General features: G+C 39.2%; 1 protein-coding gene across 1 annotated transcript; it reads right to left on the reverse strand.

Annotated features, from left to right (window-relative positions):
* Positions 1-2,756: 2,756 nt before the first annotated feature.
* On the reverse strand, positions 2,757-4,936 carry PTH (parathyroid hormone). Its single transcript, XM_066552985.1, has 2 exons — positions 4,851-4,936; positions 2,757-3,018 (listed from the first exon to the last, which is right to left on the reverse strand). Exons 1-2 carry the CDS (start codon positions 4,934-4,936, stop codon positions 2,757-2,759), a joined length of 348 nt encoding a protein of 115 aa, XP_066409082.1.
* Positions 4,937-16,050: the final 11,114 nt, after the last annotated feature.

The raw sequence follows: 16,050 nt of genomic DNA on the forward strand, positions 1-16,050 counted from the left end.
ACAATCTCTCTTGTTTCTATTTGACTTCTTGTGATTTTGGCCTTGCTAAATTTTCATGAGCTTGTTGGGGTTTTTTTCCATGTGCTACTGTTTAGTTTCCCCAGTGGATCAATACTGATATTGGTGGGTTTTTTTCAATGAGGCACCAGTGAGAGACCAGACAGATTTTCACTGAGAATTCTATAAAAAACAGGTGTGTACAGTCAGTATGCATCTGCACAGGATAGGCCAAAAAAGCCCTTTGGCAGATTACAAAGCAAGGTGATCCTTCCCCTCTCCTCAACCCCAGTGAAGCCTCATCTGGACTGGTTATTTGATATACCTTTATCATGCCTCTTTTATTTCTTTTCTGACTGCTGTTGTTACAATTTATTATGATTAGATTTATATAAGTGTTTCAGTGACCCTATAATTTCTCACCATCCTCTTTCTGGTTCCCTCAGTCTATGAAAGAGAGATGACCAAAATTGCACATTTGTCCAGGTGAAGATGGATCTTTGCATTTTTTTGGTATTAAAATGTTTTTGATAATATCCTCTGCCCCATACTGTACCTTTTGCTGTTGCAACTGCTGCCACACTGATCAGAAGTTTAAGCTGAAAATCCATAACAAATCTACTTTCTAGATAATTGGTAAGTAATTATATTAATATTACATCTTCTTTTTAATGGGCATTACCTAGCACTAATTAATCTGCCAGTATGTTGTCTCTAGTCCTGAAAAGTCATACTGTAACTGTACAGAAAGTTTAAATATTTCTGTAATCAGCATTCATCTATTGGGTAGCTGAAGATTAGGAGGAATTGTGGTTTGGAGGATAGAATTTTTTTCTTTTAGATCAAAATGAAACAGGTTATGATTTTTGCACTTGAAGACTATATAGTTTATGCATGTGTCATTATTGCAAGGAGACATCAATGGGTTTGTGCTAGATACACACTTTTCATTTAACCACTATTGTGATTTTGGATGCAGGAAGAATGGAAGAGAAAAATAAAAATTACTCTCATCATTACTTTTGTGCTTATTTTGCTGTCATAAAATTAAATGGCTTCATAGTCTTACCCCAAATTGTAAATTATATCAAAACAGTCACAGGCCAGTCAGTTCTTATGCTTTAAAATAATGTCCAAGAGCTTTTGGTCCACTTTATTTGGTAATATAGAAGTGAGACATAGGTATAAAAATGCAATTTTATTTTCTGAAGTTAGCACAGATGCCTGATTAAAGAATAAATAGAAAGTGCACCTTAAGGCCTCGATCCTACAAGCAGGCAGTTGGCACAGAGCCCTTGTACATCTGCTCCCAGCATCAGGGCCTTTGCATTGCTGCAAGGATGGCCAAGAGGATGGGCCAGGTCTCTGCTTACAAACACATCTCCAGGTCGCATCTACATTTGTGGGGAGTTAGGAGGGCTTTGTGATGCTCCCCAAGGCGTGCCAGACATCAAACAAACAAATAAGAGCCAGCCTGGGAACATCCACTTGGGCTTAGAGAGCAATTCCTCTGGGTCTGAGCTCTGCCAGTGGCAAGTGTGGAGGCACCTACTAGCATTCCTGCTGGGAATTCCTTCTTATTCATCACTAATGGCTGGGGCTCCTGAGCACATGTGTGCACACACCATGCAAAGTCATTTTGTATTTGCTGCTTTTTAAAACCATCGCCATAATTGATTTTTCCCTATACAATTCTTTCTGAGTCCTGCTTGGAGTTCAAATGTATTGCAGCTAATGGTTCCTCTCCCAGGTTGACTTCTGCATGTTAATGGGTCTCCTTCTGGAGGTCTGGAAAACTGAGATCCCAATTCTACAATAAATTGATTAGGGAAATGAGTAATTGTATTCATGAGAACCACTGGTCTCATAAATAAATTACACATGAGGCCTAGCACAACATACAGAAGTTCAAAGACAGATAGTTTATAGAGAAAATGAGGGACAAAAAGTATATATCACAAGATTTTTGTTTCAGTTGTAATTGTCTGGTGTAGAATCCTTTCCCAGTTCTATAGTTAGGGCCAGACTTACAGATGTGCTACCATCTCTGCTCCCACTGTTTCTGCAGTTAATTATAGGGTTTCATCTTTTGGAGGAGGAGAAGGTAATCAAACCTTCCCTTTGTTTCTGTATTTTGCAAAGTTCTTCAGAATTTGTTTTAATTTTATCCCTTTGTACTTTAATCTTAAGCTTTGCCTTCCTATCCTATTTCTTTCCTGTTTGCAGTCTTTAATCCTAAATTATTATCATGCAGCTTTTGGTATGTAATTAATGTTCATCTGATTTTAGGCCTTCTTCTGAAAATAGATGTGGGTTTAATTTATGTATTTCCATTAGTACAAAGTTAAACAAAGTTTAACCCTTGGCCCTTTTCTGGAGACAGGCTCCCCTGCATTTATTCCTTCCTGGTTAACAGTACAAGCAGGCCTGGTGATTACACACAAATGCTGCCCATGTAAGAGTTGTAGAACTGGTCTCAAATGGTTTTCCAGCTTTCTTACTGATTTGGGTTTCTTTTTCCTTTTATGCTGGCGATTTACAAAATACATCAGCCAAAATGTACCCAGCAGTGGTCCTGGGTAGCCTGTAAATACATTTTATTATTTGGTTGTGAAATGTCTCACTCAGCGGGGCTACAGCCTTGAACAGAGCCTTTAATCCTTACTGCAGCTGGAATAAATATGAATGAAATGCCCTACTTGATCAATGCTACACAGACACGTGCTCACGTGGACAGACACACGCTCTGGCTGCTCTCACTATGGCTTTGTTTTGAAGAGGACATCCATGTAAGCCTTGTCCAGATCCAGGGATTTCTTCTGCGCTGCCGCCCGCAGGTGCTCCGGGAGCAGCCTCCGGCCCAGCACGACGTCATCCTTGCTGCGAGGCCTCTGGGTGCGAGCGTCCTCCAGGGCACTGTGCACGTCCTGCAGCTTCATCTGCAGCCAGTCCTGCCTCTCCACCGCGTGCCGGTGCTCGCCCAGGTTATGCATCAGCTGCATCTCGCTCACCGACCTTCTCCTGCAGCAAAGGAGAGCAAAGACAGAGGCCCATGGGAGCCCTTCTTGGGCTCCAGAGCTTGGCCCAAAGGCCCAGCTTTGGGAACTTTTGTTAGGAATCACAATACATAGCTGTAGGAGCTGCCTGGCTGATCTGTAAGGCATAGAATGACATCTGGAGAAGAGAGGGATGTAGTAATTACATATCTGTTGTAATCTCGAGATGCTCAGAGTGACCTCGAGAAGAGTTCAAAAGTCTCTTTTCCCAGCCCAGTGCATGAAGAAGGAGCCAGAGCTCTTCATTTCTCGGTCTCAAGGTCATTTATTGTGTCTTATCTATAAAATTACTTCTCCTGGTCTGCCAAGGTCCATTCAGCAAGACAGCCCAAGGCGCTCTGCCTCCCCTGGGCAGTGTTATGTCTTTATCCTAAGAACTACGTGTACAATGTTTACAATAACTTCCCAATACCTATCACCTGTGTTAGACAGTGAGCTTCTACTCTAAACCAATTCAAAAGTGCCAACATCACAGCAGACGATGGAGGCCAAGAAGAAGAAGGAGAAAGGCTGGACACGCCCAGATCCCTCCATCTTGGCCCCCTGAATCCCCATTCTAAAAATCCCAAAATCTACTTTTTCACCTTGTGATAAATTCACTATCATTCTATTTAATTTGTCATGGCTTGCAGATCTTCATCTAAGGTTGGTAACTTGCTCCACAGATCATAATCAAAACCACAGGCATCTTGGGCTCTGTGCCAGGGTCTCTGAGCCCCCTGGCCGGGGTCTTGGCTGCTCAGGACAGCCAGAGAGATGTCCTGGGTCCTCACACATATCCTCTGAACAGAGAGAGACATGGTTCTGCCAGGAAAATCCTGGGAAGCTGTGTAGAAGCTGTGGGAAACTTCTCTGAAAGAATTCAAACAACTATTATTTCTCTTTCTGTAACCTTTGTTTATAGATATGGTTCTCCAGAGTGTGCTATTCATAGTTCACCAATAGTGTGAGAGAAGATTCCTAAAGGCCAATCAGGTCTTAGATCCACCATTGTTTCTATAAGAACTGTAGATTTCTAATAATAAAGTGCCTTTTCATGCCTCCTGATGATGGAGTTTCTGTGTCACCTTTGGCTGTCCCCAAAGGTGATACCTTCGGTGATAGAGAGAGAGTGGGGGGTGATTTGTTCTTGGTAATGAATATGTCAGTGAGAAGGCATCACAAGTGGGAAGTAGTTCAGTTTTGTGGCAATGTTGTTCCTATAATTTAGTTCAGCTATTGCAGAGGAGCTTAGGGCTTTTATAATATTAGGTAAGTGATCAATGAAACTATGGGATTTATATAGTGGTAGTTTCCTGTGATCACTAGAGCTAAGGAAGCATGATTCCATGTGGATTTGTGTCTCAGCTGGTGGGTGTTAGTGTCTAAGTGTGAGTTACAGCTAGATTCTTGCAGTACAAAAGATGTTCACCTGTGTAGACCCCCAAGACGTGGAGCTTATCCAATTTGAATAATAAGAGAAGACTTCCAGCATTTTTACCCCTCTACTCAGCTGCCTATTTTCAATATACATATATATTTATATATATATATAACTTATGTTATATATATATATATGTAACATATACACTCAGAGTAATGTGTATAAACATATACACATTATGTTTTATATATATATATATGTAACATATACACTCAGAGTGTCTGAGATCTCTAGAGCTGTTTCTAGAGGACAGAGTTTGGCCAGCTGAGCCAAGGGGTTCAAAAGCAGGCACAGAACTCACAGACACAGGCACAGACAAACCATCACATTCTCAGGAGCAGCAAAAGCCATCCAGTGTGAGATAATGTACTTACACCATTGGTCTTCCATCAGAGCTTGTAAAAAAGCACATGGCACATAAAATGATTGCAGCCTGGGCCAGATTTCTTATAGAAGTCATTTTGTCTACAAAAGTAGAAATTAATACACGTAAAGTCTGTAGTTCAAGTTATTTCTGTTTGTTCCAAACAAATTTAAATTAGGGAAAAAAAAGTTGAAAAACATCAGGCGAGAGTTTTTGAAAAACCTTTTGTTCTGAAACTAGTTAGAGAAAGGAATGCAAATGAAGGATTTATTTCTAATACTAATTTTGTGAGCAACTTATATTTACTCCCTGGGCAACTCCATGAATTTTGGTCAGCTTTAGCTGCCCTGCATCCTCATCATCACCATCATTATCATCATCTAGGTACCTATCTCTTGCATAATTGGGTGAAAAGCACCATGTTCTTCCATTATTACTATTATTATTATTGTCATAATCATCATTATGACTTTGTAGCCTTCAAGTCCAGTGAAATATTTGCGTATAGCTATCCAAATGAAAAAAAATTATAGAATAAAACTTTCTTTATTTCTCTATTTCTTTTGCATATTCTTTAGAATGAAGAAGCTGACACTTGCCCTGACAATTTTGCACAGAGGCATAACTCTACTGAGTTATCCCAGCCACTGCTGAGTTACAGAAGAAAAATCAAAATTATGTCCTTCATTTTATCAAGGATAATCCTGCATTTCTTGTATGAATTCCCCTCTGATTTTTACATCATCATCAGGACTGCCATTTGGAATATATTTCGAAAATATTTACCACTGATGATGCTACAACAGGAGAAAACAACCCAGTTCCAATATCAGTTTCTAGTTCTGGATTTTCAGTATTGGCAGGCAGAAAAGGCATCTTTTTATTACCACTTAAGAAATTTCATACAGAGTAACTGAAACCTAAGAGATCTAAAACTCCACAATGCCATTTTTTTTAATAGTTTCTGCAGCTTTGCTCTAGGTCAGAAAAGCATTTGTAACACAGTCTCTTACATGACAGTATCTATGAGGTCCTGGCAGTCCATCTAACCCAGGATTATAAATTTAGGACTTGAATTCACTTCAAGATATATTTCTCACTCACTGTCTCTCTCTGACTTTTTCATTTCACAAATTTAGTTCAGATAACAGAACAGTTTGACCTTACTAATATTCACTTATTTTTTAAGATAGTCTGAAAAGAAACTAACACAAAAATGAGTAAAGAATCAACGATAAAATATTCTCAGAAGTCTTCCAGAGAACTTGGAAAAAAGTAGAGTACACTTACCAGACAGAATGTTTTAAGAGATTTCTGGCTTGGGTATGTCAGCAGATGACTGTCTCTTGATGTCAAGTATATTTAAAGACCACTGAATTGGTTTAGTGGACCCCTTAAATGTAACTTTAAAATAGAGCTTCTAAGTAACTTGGAAGCCCTTTTATTGTCTCAGTTGATGTCACTGTCACACACACCCTCCTGACCCTCATGTACCCACCCTCAGATGCTTTTGTTGATTTGACATTTCATTTACAGGGTAAAGAGGCCTCAACAGAAAGTCAGTCCTGGGAAGCTGGTAGGAAGTTTGACTTTTAAATTCAGAATTGTGCCCAAGATAACATGAGCTCTGAAGCTGTTGGAAGGAATTGCAAAGAAAACTTTGAGTTGTTAAATGCAGGCAGGTAAAACCTAAGTGAGACAGTAAGTGATCTAGAATTACAACTAAATATTTTTACAAAATGCTGAAAAGATAATACTTTTAATATTTGTGGGAAATAAGAGTAGTCACTCAAGGTCAGATATAAAGTTTATTTACTAGTAAGGAGCAGAAGCCCCAAGAATGAAAGAGGATCAAGTTTTTAATGAGGAGCTGGTACCACTGAAAAGTTGCTGAAATCATGTTAGACCCTCACTGCTCTGTTTTACCTATAACTGTGAATAGCCCTGAATATCCCAAATGTGCCAAGTGGAATGAAGGCATTTGAAGCAGCTGAGATAAAAATTAGGACTTTATAAATTTTGGGAAAGAAATATAGAATTCTGCCTGCTTTCTAAAAAGTGAAATGTGTAAATCAGCAGTATTTTCCCATATGCATGAAGAAAGATTATTTTTGCTGCAAGATATTTTCCTGTGTTAGATTCTTCTTCTGATTTCCAGTGTATTTCTCCCCAAAAAACTCAAGCAAGCATCCACAAACATAAAACTGTTTGCATTTGTACATTGTTACCCAGAATTTGTAAGATATTATTGCTTTTACCATGAATGCTTTTTGCTTATGTTATGGTCCTGTTATATCTCATAAAGAGTTGTAAAATTACATGGGGAAAGGGAGGGAAGAACCAAAAACTCCAAAAAGCTCTAGAGATCTCATGGTTCCCTCAGTCTATAGATTAGTGAGTAAAGTGAGAATTAATGAAGCAATTCACTTGAACAAGTCCAGGAAAACAGAGTTAAGACAGCTTCCAGCATGATATTGTCAGCTGGCAATATCCTTCCCTTGAATTAGCATCCAGGGGTTCATGGGAATATGTTTTATTAGGAGATTTGGATCTCCTGGAAACACCAGGATATGAACCTGAAGGTTAAAACTCGACTAAACTATTGCTAAAGAATATTCCTAGGCATAATGTGACTAAAAATGTACAGTGGAATGGCATAACAGGCAAGGATTTTAAAATCTCCACACAGCTGGTAATGGAAAAATCTTCTTTTAGATTTTACTGTAATGTATGCAAAACCTTTGATGAAACTCTCAAGGTAATTTTTTTACAGAGGCCTGGCATTCATATGGAACCTTCAGCATGTGACAGCAAAGGCTGAAGTAAAGGACAAGTGGTAGAAAATTTAGTGTCCTTTTTATTCAAAGGTAGTGATGGGTCGTACCTAAAATTTCAAACAAAGATGACTTAACTTGATACCTTGAAAAAGATGCAGTTTATTTCAGGAAAGTGAAGACACAAAAATAAAAATATTTAGTATGTGCCCATTATTTCTAGACAAATAGAGCCTGTGATGGTAATTAAAGAAATTTTGCATGGCAGCTCAAAATGGGCATTGCTTTACATGCAGAAAAAATAACTTACTTGATTTGGATTATTCTCTGTCATACCCAGAAATTATGTTATTTGAAAATACAGCTGTTAATAAGTTATGCAATGTCATCCCTGTTTGCTAAACTTGGCATATGAAATGTGGGAATGTCAGATAATGGACCAAGTGAATGTAGTTTTATTACCACACACTGTAATTGTTTGCACTTTTGTTTGGACACAGTGTATCCACTGTTTAATAAGGAGCTGAAAATGGTATTGAGCTCTTTCAATGTTTCAGTCAGAGGATGCTTCATGTTCAGATTCAAATTTTTCCCTGTCTTAAGCATCCTTTTAATAATTCTGATCTCTTTCGGGCACTACTGAACTGATCCCAGGAAACCAGGGCTAACAACTGCTGAACTGCTGTTCAGTAAGAGGCTTAAAACTACCCAAATTTATAGACACTACCACAAAAAAGAAACAACAGACAGAAAAAAATAAATATTATCTCTTCAATTGAAAGGCATTTCATGATATTTTGTAGGTATAACACTGTGCACATAAATACAAAGTATGGATGAAAAAATCTGGAGGTTCTTAGGAAATTTTTGTGCCTACAAATGAGACCTGACCTATGGAAGACAATTTTTGCTGCTCTTGGAATAAGAAGAGGGAAAACACAGTGGATTCTGAGTTTCCAGAGGGAGCATGGGCACCTTTTTAGGCTGAAATACAAAAATATGTAGAAGACTTTAGTTCACATGTGTGACTGTTTCTTCATGCACAACAGCAAACTTTTTCAGGCTAGATCTAAGCTTGAGTAGGGTGTTCTCTTCTACCTTCACATAAACTCACAGAATGCTCTATGAGGATGAGACAGTATAATAATACATTCTCAAAAGTTTATTACAGGAAAGGCTTCTCCATTCCAGGAGAAGACACCAGGCAGGGGATGCCACTTCTGAGGATGAAGGAGAGGCCTGAAAACCCAAAGGTGCTGGAACCACAGTGTGGGAGGGAAGAGCTGACCACAGCCTTTTCCTCTGACAAGAGTTTTTCTTGATCAGCCAGCAACCCACCCTTCCCTGACCTTCCCTTATAGATTGTACAGATACCTGAACCAATTGGGCATGAAGAAATCTGTGTTGCTTTGTTTGCAGCTGCTGTGCCACTGACGTTGAATTTGTGCCATTGGATGTAATCAGACTCCAGGGCTGAAAACAAGGGGAAAGCAATGAGACAGATTTTACAGCCAGGTAGATGAACAATGACCATATTGCAAAAATCCTGAATTATTTTTAATTTTTTTTTTGCATATTCTATGCATTTTGTCATGGGAAAATATTATACTACATCTTGAAATTAAACCCATCCTGAGGTACGTCACTGGAATATTGTTAAAGGACACAAAACTTTCTAGAATTCTACTGTTCAGTGACTAAAGCACATTTTCAAAAATTATTGAGGTAATCTGGTGTATTAATATTCCTACAGAATTCTCTATTCTCTAGATTTAAGGCTTCAATGCTGCAGTGAGATTCCTGCAGTGCTATTTCCAACAGCAGGCTTTTCCCACACTGCTTCTTGCAGAGGGTAGCTCCAGATAAAATGCTTTCTAACTGCAGCTATGGCTTAAAGAATATTAGTAGGTCATTGAGCAGGGAAGCAAAGTAATTGATGACACTCTGGATGACTGGTGAGGCAACTTTCTAAATGTATCCAAGGAATGTTTCTGTCTTGACACAATGAAGAGCCAAAGTGACAGTCAGTAAACTCATTAGAACTTCATTTGATTGACAAGATTTGTGGCTTTTCAAATACCAGAGCAACATGTTCAGCAATTTATGTAAGCAATGTTGGGCATCTTCAGGTGGGTTTTGGGTTCATGCAGCCAGATGAAGCTTCAAGCCCATGACAGTTTCTAACTGGATAAAAAACAGCAGAAGGATTTCTCAAAAGATCACCTATCACGGTTCTAGTTTGTGTCCAGTCTTCATACAATTTGGTTTTAGCAGCTATTGGTAACTGTGCATTTGGCCATAATTGCTTACCAGTATGGCTTTTCTCCAGTTACATAAAATCTTTCACTTGAGAATCACAGTATTCCTGAAATTCCCTGTTTTCTTTCTGATTAAAGTATATACTGATGATGCTTTTTTCCTAGGCTGTGGACATTTAGACCAAGATGGATTAATTGCAAACATCTTAATTGCAAACTGAGAGAAAGATCAGAGAGGGAACAGAGGCTGGTAGATTCTAGTCCCAGTCACCTGGCTTCAAGTTCATTTACCTGGGGAGATGTACTGAGCACTGTCATGGTAACTGTGACCCAAACTATTCCTAGAGTTAAAAAATTCAATTGAACACATGCAATGAATGGACACTTCCTTTTGCCCTGAGTGTAACTCAGCCATGTCCAGTTTATCCCAGAATTTCCCTGTTGACCTCTCATGGGCATGGCAGGCCTTGCTGGTGGGATCAGGAATGCAGGAGTGCTCGCTCTCTGCATGCCACCCTGTAGGATGGCTGCCTGGAATGTCACAGAGCATTACATGGCTCTTTTGAAGACCAGATGGAGGCTCCTGCTTACCTCATCTCTCTCTCATGAGAAGAATCTGAAGCTTGGTGAAGTAGCCCAGAGCAGCCTGGAGGAATGCTAAAATGGCTGTCAAGGGAAGCCATGAAGGAGAGCTACCTCTGAGTCTCTACATATTTCACTGGTCAGTAACAAAAATGCTCTTGTGCATCCTGAACAATAAGAAAAGCCATAGGTAGTTTCAACGAGTACATATTGGCACATTTTTAAAGTTTTATTAGTGAATTGTACACTAAATATGTAAGTATTTATAGAATTGCCAGTGTAAGTCTAGGTTTTGGTTTGGATTTTAAAGTTCTGGTAAGTTATTTTACAGTCAGTAATCAATAAATATTAGCCCTGATGACTCTGAAACACCATGCTGTCAATGCTCTGCTGAATGCAATGCTATAATGAACAAAACAGTACTTAATGACTTTTTCCAGTAGACAGGAAGCTGGTACAATACTCAAAACTGCTGTTGGCTCATTGGATTTTAGGGATAATACCAAACTGGATTATGCACATGCATACTCACACACATCCATATATAGGCCAGAATATTTCCAGGCCCTTGCTGGCATTGAGTGCTTTGGGCAAGCCTGAGTTCCCTTCCAGTGCCATGCAAGGCACTCAGAGCTCTAATGAGGGCTCAGGTTCTTTTGTGTCATCCCTGAAACCACCATGGCATCCCTGACAAGCCACACAAGGAGAGCACATCTTGGAGCACAAGTAATCCCAGAGGGCAATGATCTAATATTGAAATGGGGATGAATCTAAAATCCACTCCCATTCCTTGGCCAGTCTCAAGAACTTCACTCAAGACTTTGGGATTCAGGAAGGGAAAAATCTGTAAAAAATCTTCTTAAGTAAAAATCTGCACAAACAATCACATACATGTACATTCTATAAAAATCAACATTTAAAAAGCATTTAGGACATCTGCTATAAAAGGTTTGAATAGTCAATATTAGGAACAGCAGATACCTGCAAGTGTCAGGTTTGACCTACCAAAACTAGTGTAGTAATGATTGTGCCAGCTCTGCGTAAAAGAACCATGAAGACTCAGGAGGATACAGGATAAACCAGAGAAGGACTGCAGGTTTTATGCAGGTAGCCATGTATTTTTCTATCCTCCCTCCTGAAAAGATAGCTCAAGTTCATATTCCCTTATTTTTGCAGCCACTGCAGATGAGCAGATAGCACCCAAGCAAGCAGTCTGGAGCCTGATGAAATCTCATGGGAATGATGAGTGCAATTCACAAAAGAATGATGACATTTCAGACCTTTCCTGCAATCCAGTGACTATCCTGAAAAAATCTTAGTCCACAGACTGCTGAAAAACTCATAGACATACAGAACTGGCATAAATAATTGTTTAGGTTTTGAAAGAAAATACTGTGCTATGCAGGAGATACAAGGAGATGCAGACCCTCTAATAATGGTGATACTAAGAATGAAAAATATGTTGTATTTAATGCAAAGCTTGTCATTATTTGAGCAATAATTTGCAGCAAATAAAATGCTTTATGTTCTATTTTAAGGACCTTGTCCCAGAAATAAACCCCTTTAAATGAAAACTTCTAGGTGAATACTTATCAAAAATTAACTCCAAAGATATATATGTTGACCTGATGTTTCTTCGTGATAATCTCTTAATGTACTTTTACACATATTTTTATTATTTACTAACACATAACACATTTTCTGTATTTTTCCTGCTCTATTTAATATAGCCTTTTCATAAATTATTGCCTGGACTATTAATATTTGTCAAAATCAAATTCTTCAACTAATCGTTTTCTTCATTTTAAATCCATGCATATTATTTTCATTATATTTTTTAAAAATATCCCTGTGTTGATCAGAAATTTTCTCAAAACGATTTTTTTTCCTAGCATCTCCTGAAATATCAGTACTAACATGAAAATCTCACAGTAATTCTGACAATCTAGCTCACCAAGAAGTATAGCACCTTATATGAATGCTATACAGACTATCTCAATTTAAAAGTTTTCATCTTTAACTGTTTTTTCTTTGCTTAACCTCCACTGAAATCTATTCATAGGTTGTGGCTCCTTCCATATGACATTCCGTCTCTTCATCTTAATTTTCTCTGCTTTTCATAACAGGCCTAGATCATCACTTGCATGCACTGCACATTGTCATTTTAATCTCTGCAGTTTGGACTAGGTAAAAAATCAGAATTTGCATAGCTTGCACTGGGCATGAAAAACAAACTAGAATGATGAGTAATTGAGGACCTAACCCTGCCCTCATTTTCTGTTATCCTTTTTTCCCCTATGATCTCCCTGTCTCCCTGAGGGTAAGAATTAACCAATTCTGCCCGAGCAATCACTTCATTTTCCATGGTTCCTAGTCATTATTAAAATGGCCAACCATATAAAATCCAGTCCTTGTATTATTTTTTTCTGGGTAAACCTCTCTTAGGAACAGGCTTTTCACCATTACCCAGACAACTTTCCTCCTATTATCTCCTCTGCCCTTTTCTCACTGCCCACTACCTAAACAAATGGCTGGTTCTCAACATTTAAGAAAAGATAACAATTACTATATATACAGAAATGTTTATATCTAAAAAATAGAATCCATAAGAAGCAGTCCAAGCCTGTACAATCCTTCTATAAACTGTTCCTTCTTTTCTTGTAATTTGTACAATTTTGTATGACTTCAAGATTGAGGACTCTGAGTACAGATTGTAGTTTTTCATTAATTCTGCACAATTATCATCCTGTAGCAGTAACAATGGGCTTCATACTTTTGCAGTGATCCTATAAATGGATCTTAGAGAATCGTGTGAAAGAAGGATCCTAAGCCAGTTTCCCTAGCAGCATTGTGAAATTACAGAGCAGAATAATTCAGAATAATTGCTGCATTAGTTTTCCCAAGACTAGTGTCCCTTCTCCTCTTTCCTACATCAGGAAACCTGAAAGGAATCTTTGTGTGTGTCTGTAATACAAATGACCTGAAAAGCCAAGGCATGGTCAGAAGCTGATAGGAAATAGGGCATGCTAATGTGCCAACAGATGCTGAGGTGGGAGTGCATCCTGGACCCCTGAATCTCTTTGTATCTGAGAGATCTGTAGACATTTGTGAGGTATAAATTCACCTGGGGCACAGACAGGGTGGCTTGAGCTGAATGTTGCTCTGTGCTGTAACTGCAGGAGCAGACTCTATAAATAGCCCAACCCAGTTACCTTTTCCAGAACTTAAGGGATGGCTGATCCCCAAAATAGATGAATTACATAACTCTCTTCTCTAAACATCCTCATTCACTCTGCACATTGGGTTCTTTGCCCACCACTTTAAAATTAGTGCATCCCTCTGGTTTACACTCAGCACTTGCTGGAGCAGCTGTGAGGTTGACATTGACTCAGAGGAGCAAATGCTCATTTTCAGCATCCGAGGATTTGGGCGTTGGTTACAGATATTTATGAAAAAACATTTAAAAAGAACAGCAGGTCTGAAATATCAGAGTATAACTCTGACTCTAAAGTGTAGCTGGGTAGGGTCAAAAAGGCACATTTTTGATGCACTAGGCTGGATGCACATGGTTGAGTTAGGGAGCAGATATCCAAGCAGAATGGTGCACCTTTGCAAAGCTGGCCTTGAACTTAAGGTTGCCTGGGAAGCCAGTGGAGTGTTTTTTCCTCTGGAAACCATTAGTATTTAGCAAGCATCACATACTAAAATGGAAGATTTCATTCTGGAGCTCTGAAATCTGTCCTTAAAGGAGGCACCGGACCTAGAATATGCTGAGTGAAAAAGCTGTTCTTGAATCAAATCCTAACTCTCTGAAACTCTCAGGGCCTTCTAGAGGGGAGCTGTGTGTTGAAGTGCTTGCAAAGAGAACACCCCAGGAGTCCTTAATGCTCACAAAGGTGTGTCCAGCTCCTGCCTGCTCAGGCTGAGCAATCAGGGTGGCCCAGCACCCTGGTTAATGTAAGGAGAGGACAGAGCATTGGAATGGACAGATCTGTGAACATGCTCAAATATGACCTCATCACACTGAGGACATACTTAGAGAACAGGATCCTTCTGGAAAGGGTGCCCTACAGCTGTGTTGTCACTAATGCCACAACAGGTAACTCTCATCATTGCTTGTGGTAACTCTCATCAAACTAAACCAGGAAAAGCTATGTGCACAAGTCTCAAAGCTGAAATCTCCCTTCAATAATAGGAAATATCACTCAAGTGTCCCTGCATCATTCCTGTGGGTGGAGATACCTTTCCATGGCATCATGGAAAGTTGTGGAGACCAAAAGCTGAACCTGGTTTGGTGGGAGAGGTGGCATTCCAGCCATGGGGCTGCCAGTCTATTGCTGCTCTGCTATGTAACGTGCACCAGCTTTGGCCAAGGGATCTGGCACCTGCAGGAGCAAAGATTTCCCACTCTGCCAGGGCTGCAACCTCATCTTGTCTTCCCTGTATTGATATTCACAGAGCAGTTAAACAAAATTTGCAGGCTGGATTTTTAAGCTTCTTGGGTGTTACTAGGTTTTCACTTTCTGTGTGTCAATGTTTTGTGCTCTCCAGACACACTTATTTCCTTTCCATTAGCCTTCACTATTTTATCCATTTCTGTTGGGGTTCTCTCTGGGATTTTTATTCCTAATTTATAATCAGCCCTCTGGCACACTACATACCATATTTCCAAAGAAATATGAATAGATATTGTTCTGCTTAGTTTATAACTGCTCTTTTGAAGCATGATGTAAAAGCTTTTTGCAAAACTACCAACACTGATTGGAATGATTGTCATTTTTTGGATTTTTGGAGAGTCTCTCATTGACAGCTGTTATTTCTGGTGCCAATCCCACCTCCATGTAATAAAACACTTCTCTGTATTATCTCACTACACAAGTATGATAAATACTTTGTCACAGGCATTTACTTGCATCCTAGTCCTCCAGTGATGGTGAGACACAGGTGTTAGTTCAGCTTCTGTGCTGCATTGTAAATAGCATTAGACTAACTAGGTGATGATATCACATCAATATTTTGCATTTCCACAGAAATATCTCACATTTCTATTTTTTGAGTATAGACCATGAAAAAATGCAAAGGGCATTTAAAATTTATCAGTGTTTAGAAGAGACCACAGTCACTGTAACATCTTTAAAAGAGGAGGCTTTCAACTATCTCATGTTTCCAGAAACACTTCAATACTCAGATGTCCTGTAGCACAAGTGTCTGCCCAAAGCAGGGTTGACAATTAATTCAGAACCAGCATGCTTTATTCATTTGGGTCTTGAAAATCTGCAAAGAAAAAGATTCTGGAAGCTCTCTGGGCAACCTGGTTAATTGTGTAACACTTTTTTCCTTAATCAGAATCTCCCATACATCAAGCAGCAGCGATCTCTCCTGGCAGTCCTTGCCCAGCCATTACTATGGCAAGGTGAATATCTTGCACTAGTCCAGCCCAAGCTGTGATTGTACAGGAACACTGGAAATGTTTGACTTGCAGTTTCTGGGCCCATCCTTCTTGAAGTGAAAGGAAAAACCACGTGAAAGACATGCAAACAACTCAGAACCCAGTTTCCACCGTGTCTCTGAAGCAATTGTTGCTTTTTTTAAAGCA

The sequence above is a fragment of the Molothrus aeneus genome, chromosome 6, assembly GCF_037042795.1.
Source record: "Molothrus aeneus isolate 106 chromosome 6, BPBGC_Maene_1.0, whole genome shotgun sequence".
Classification (NCBI taxonomy): domain Eukaryota; kingdom Metazoa; phylum Chordata; class Aves; order Passeriformes; family Icteridae; genus Molothrus; species Molothrus aeneus.

Coding starts and splice junctions, on each gene's coding strand:
- PTH (XM_066552985.1), bottom strand. CDS start 4,936: ATGACTTCTATAAGAAATCTGGCCCAGGCTGCAATCATTTTATGTGCC. Junction 3,019..4,850: donor TCTGATGGAAGACCAATGGT/GTAAGTACATTA, acceptor CCTTTGCTGCAG/GAGAAGGTCGGTGAGCGAGA.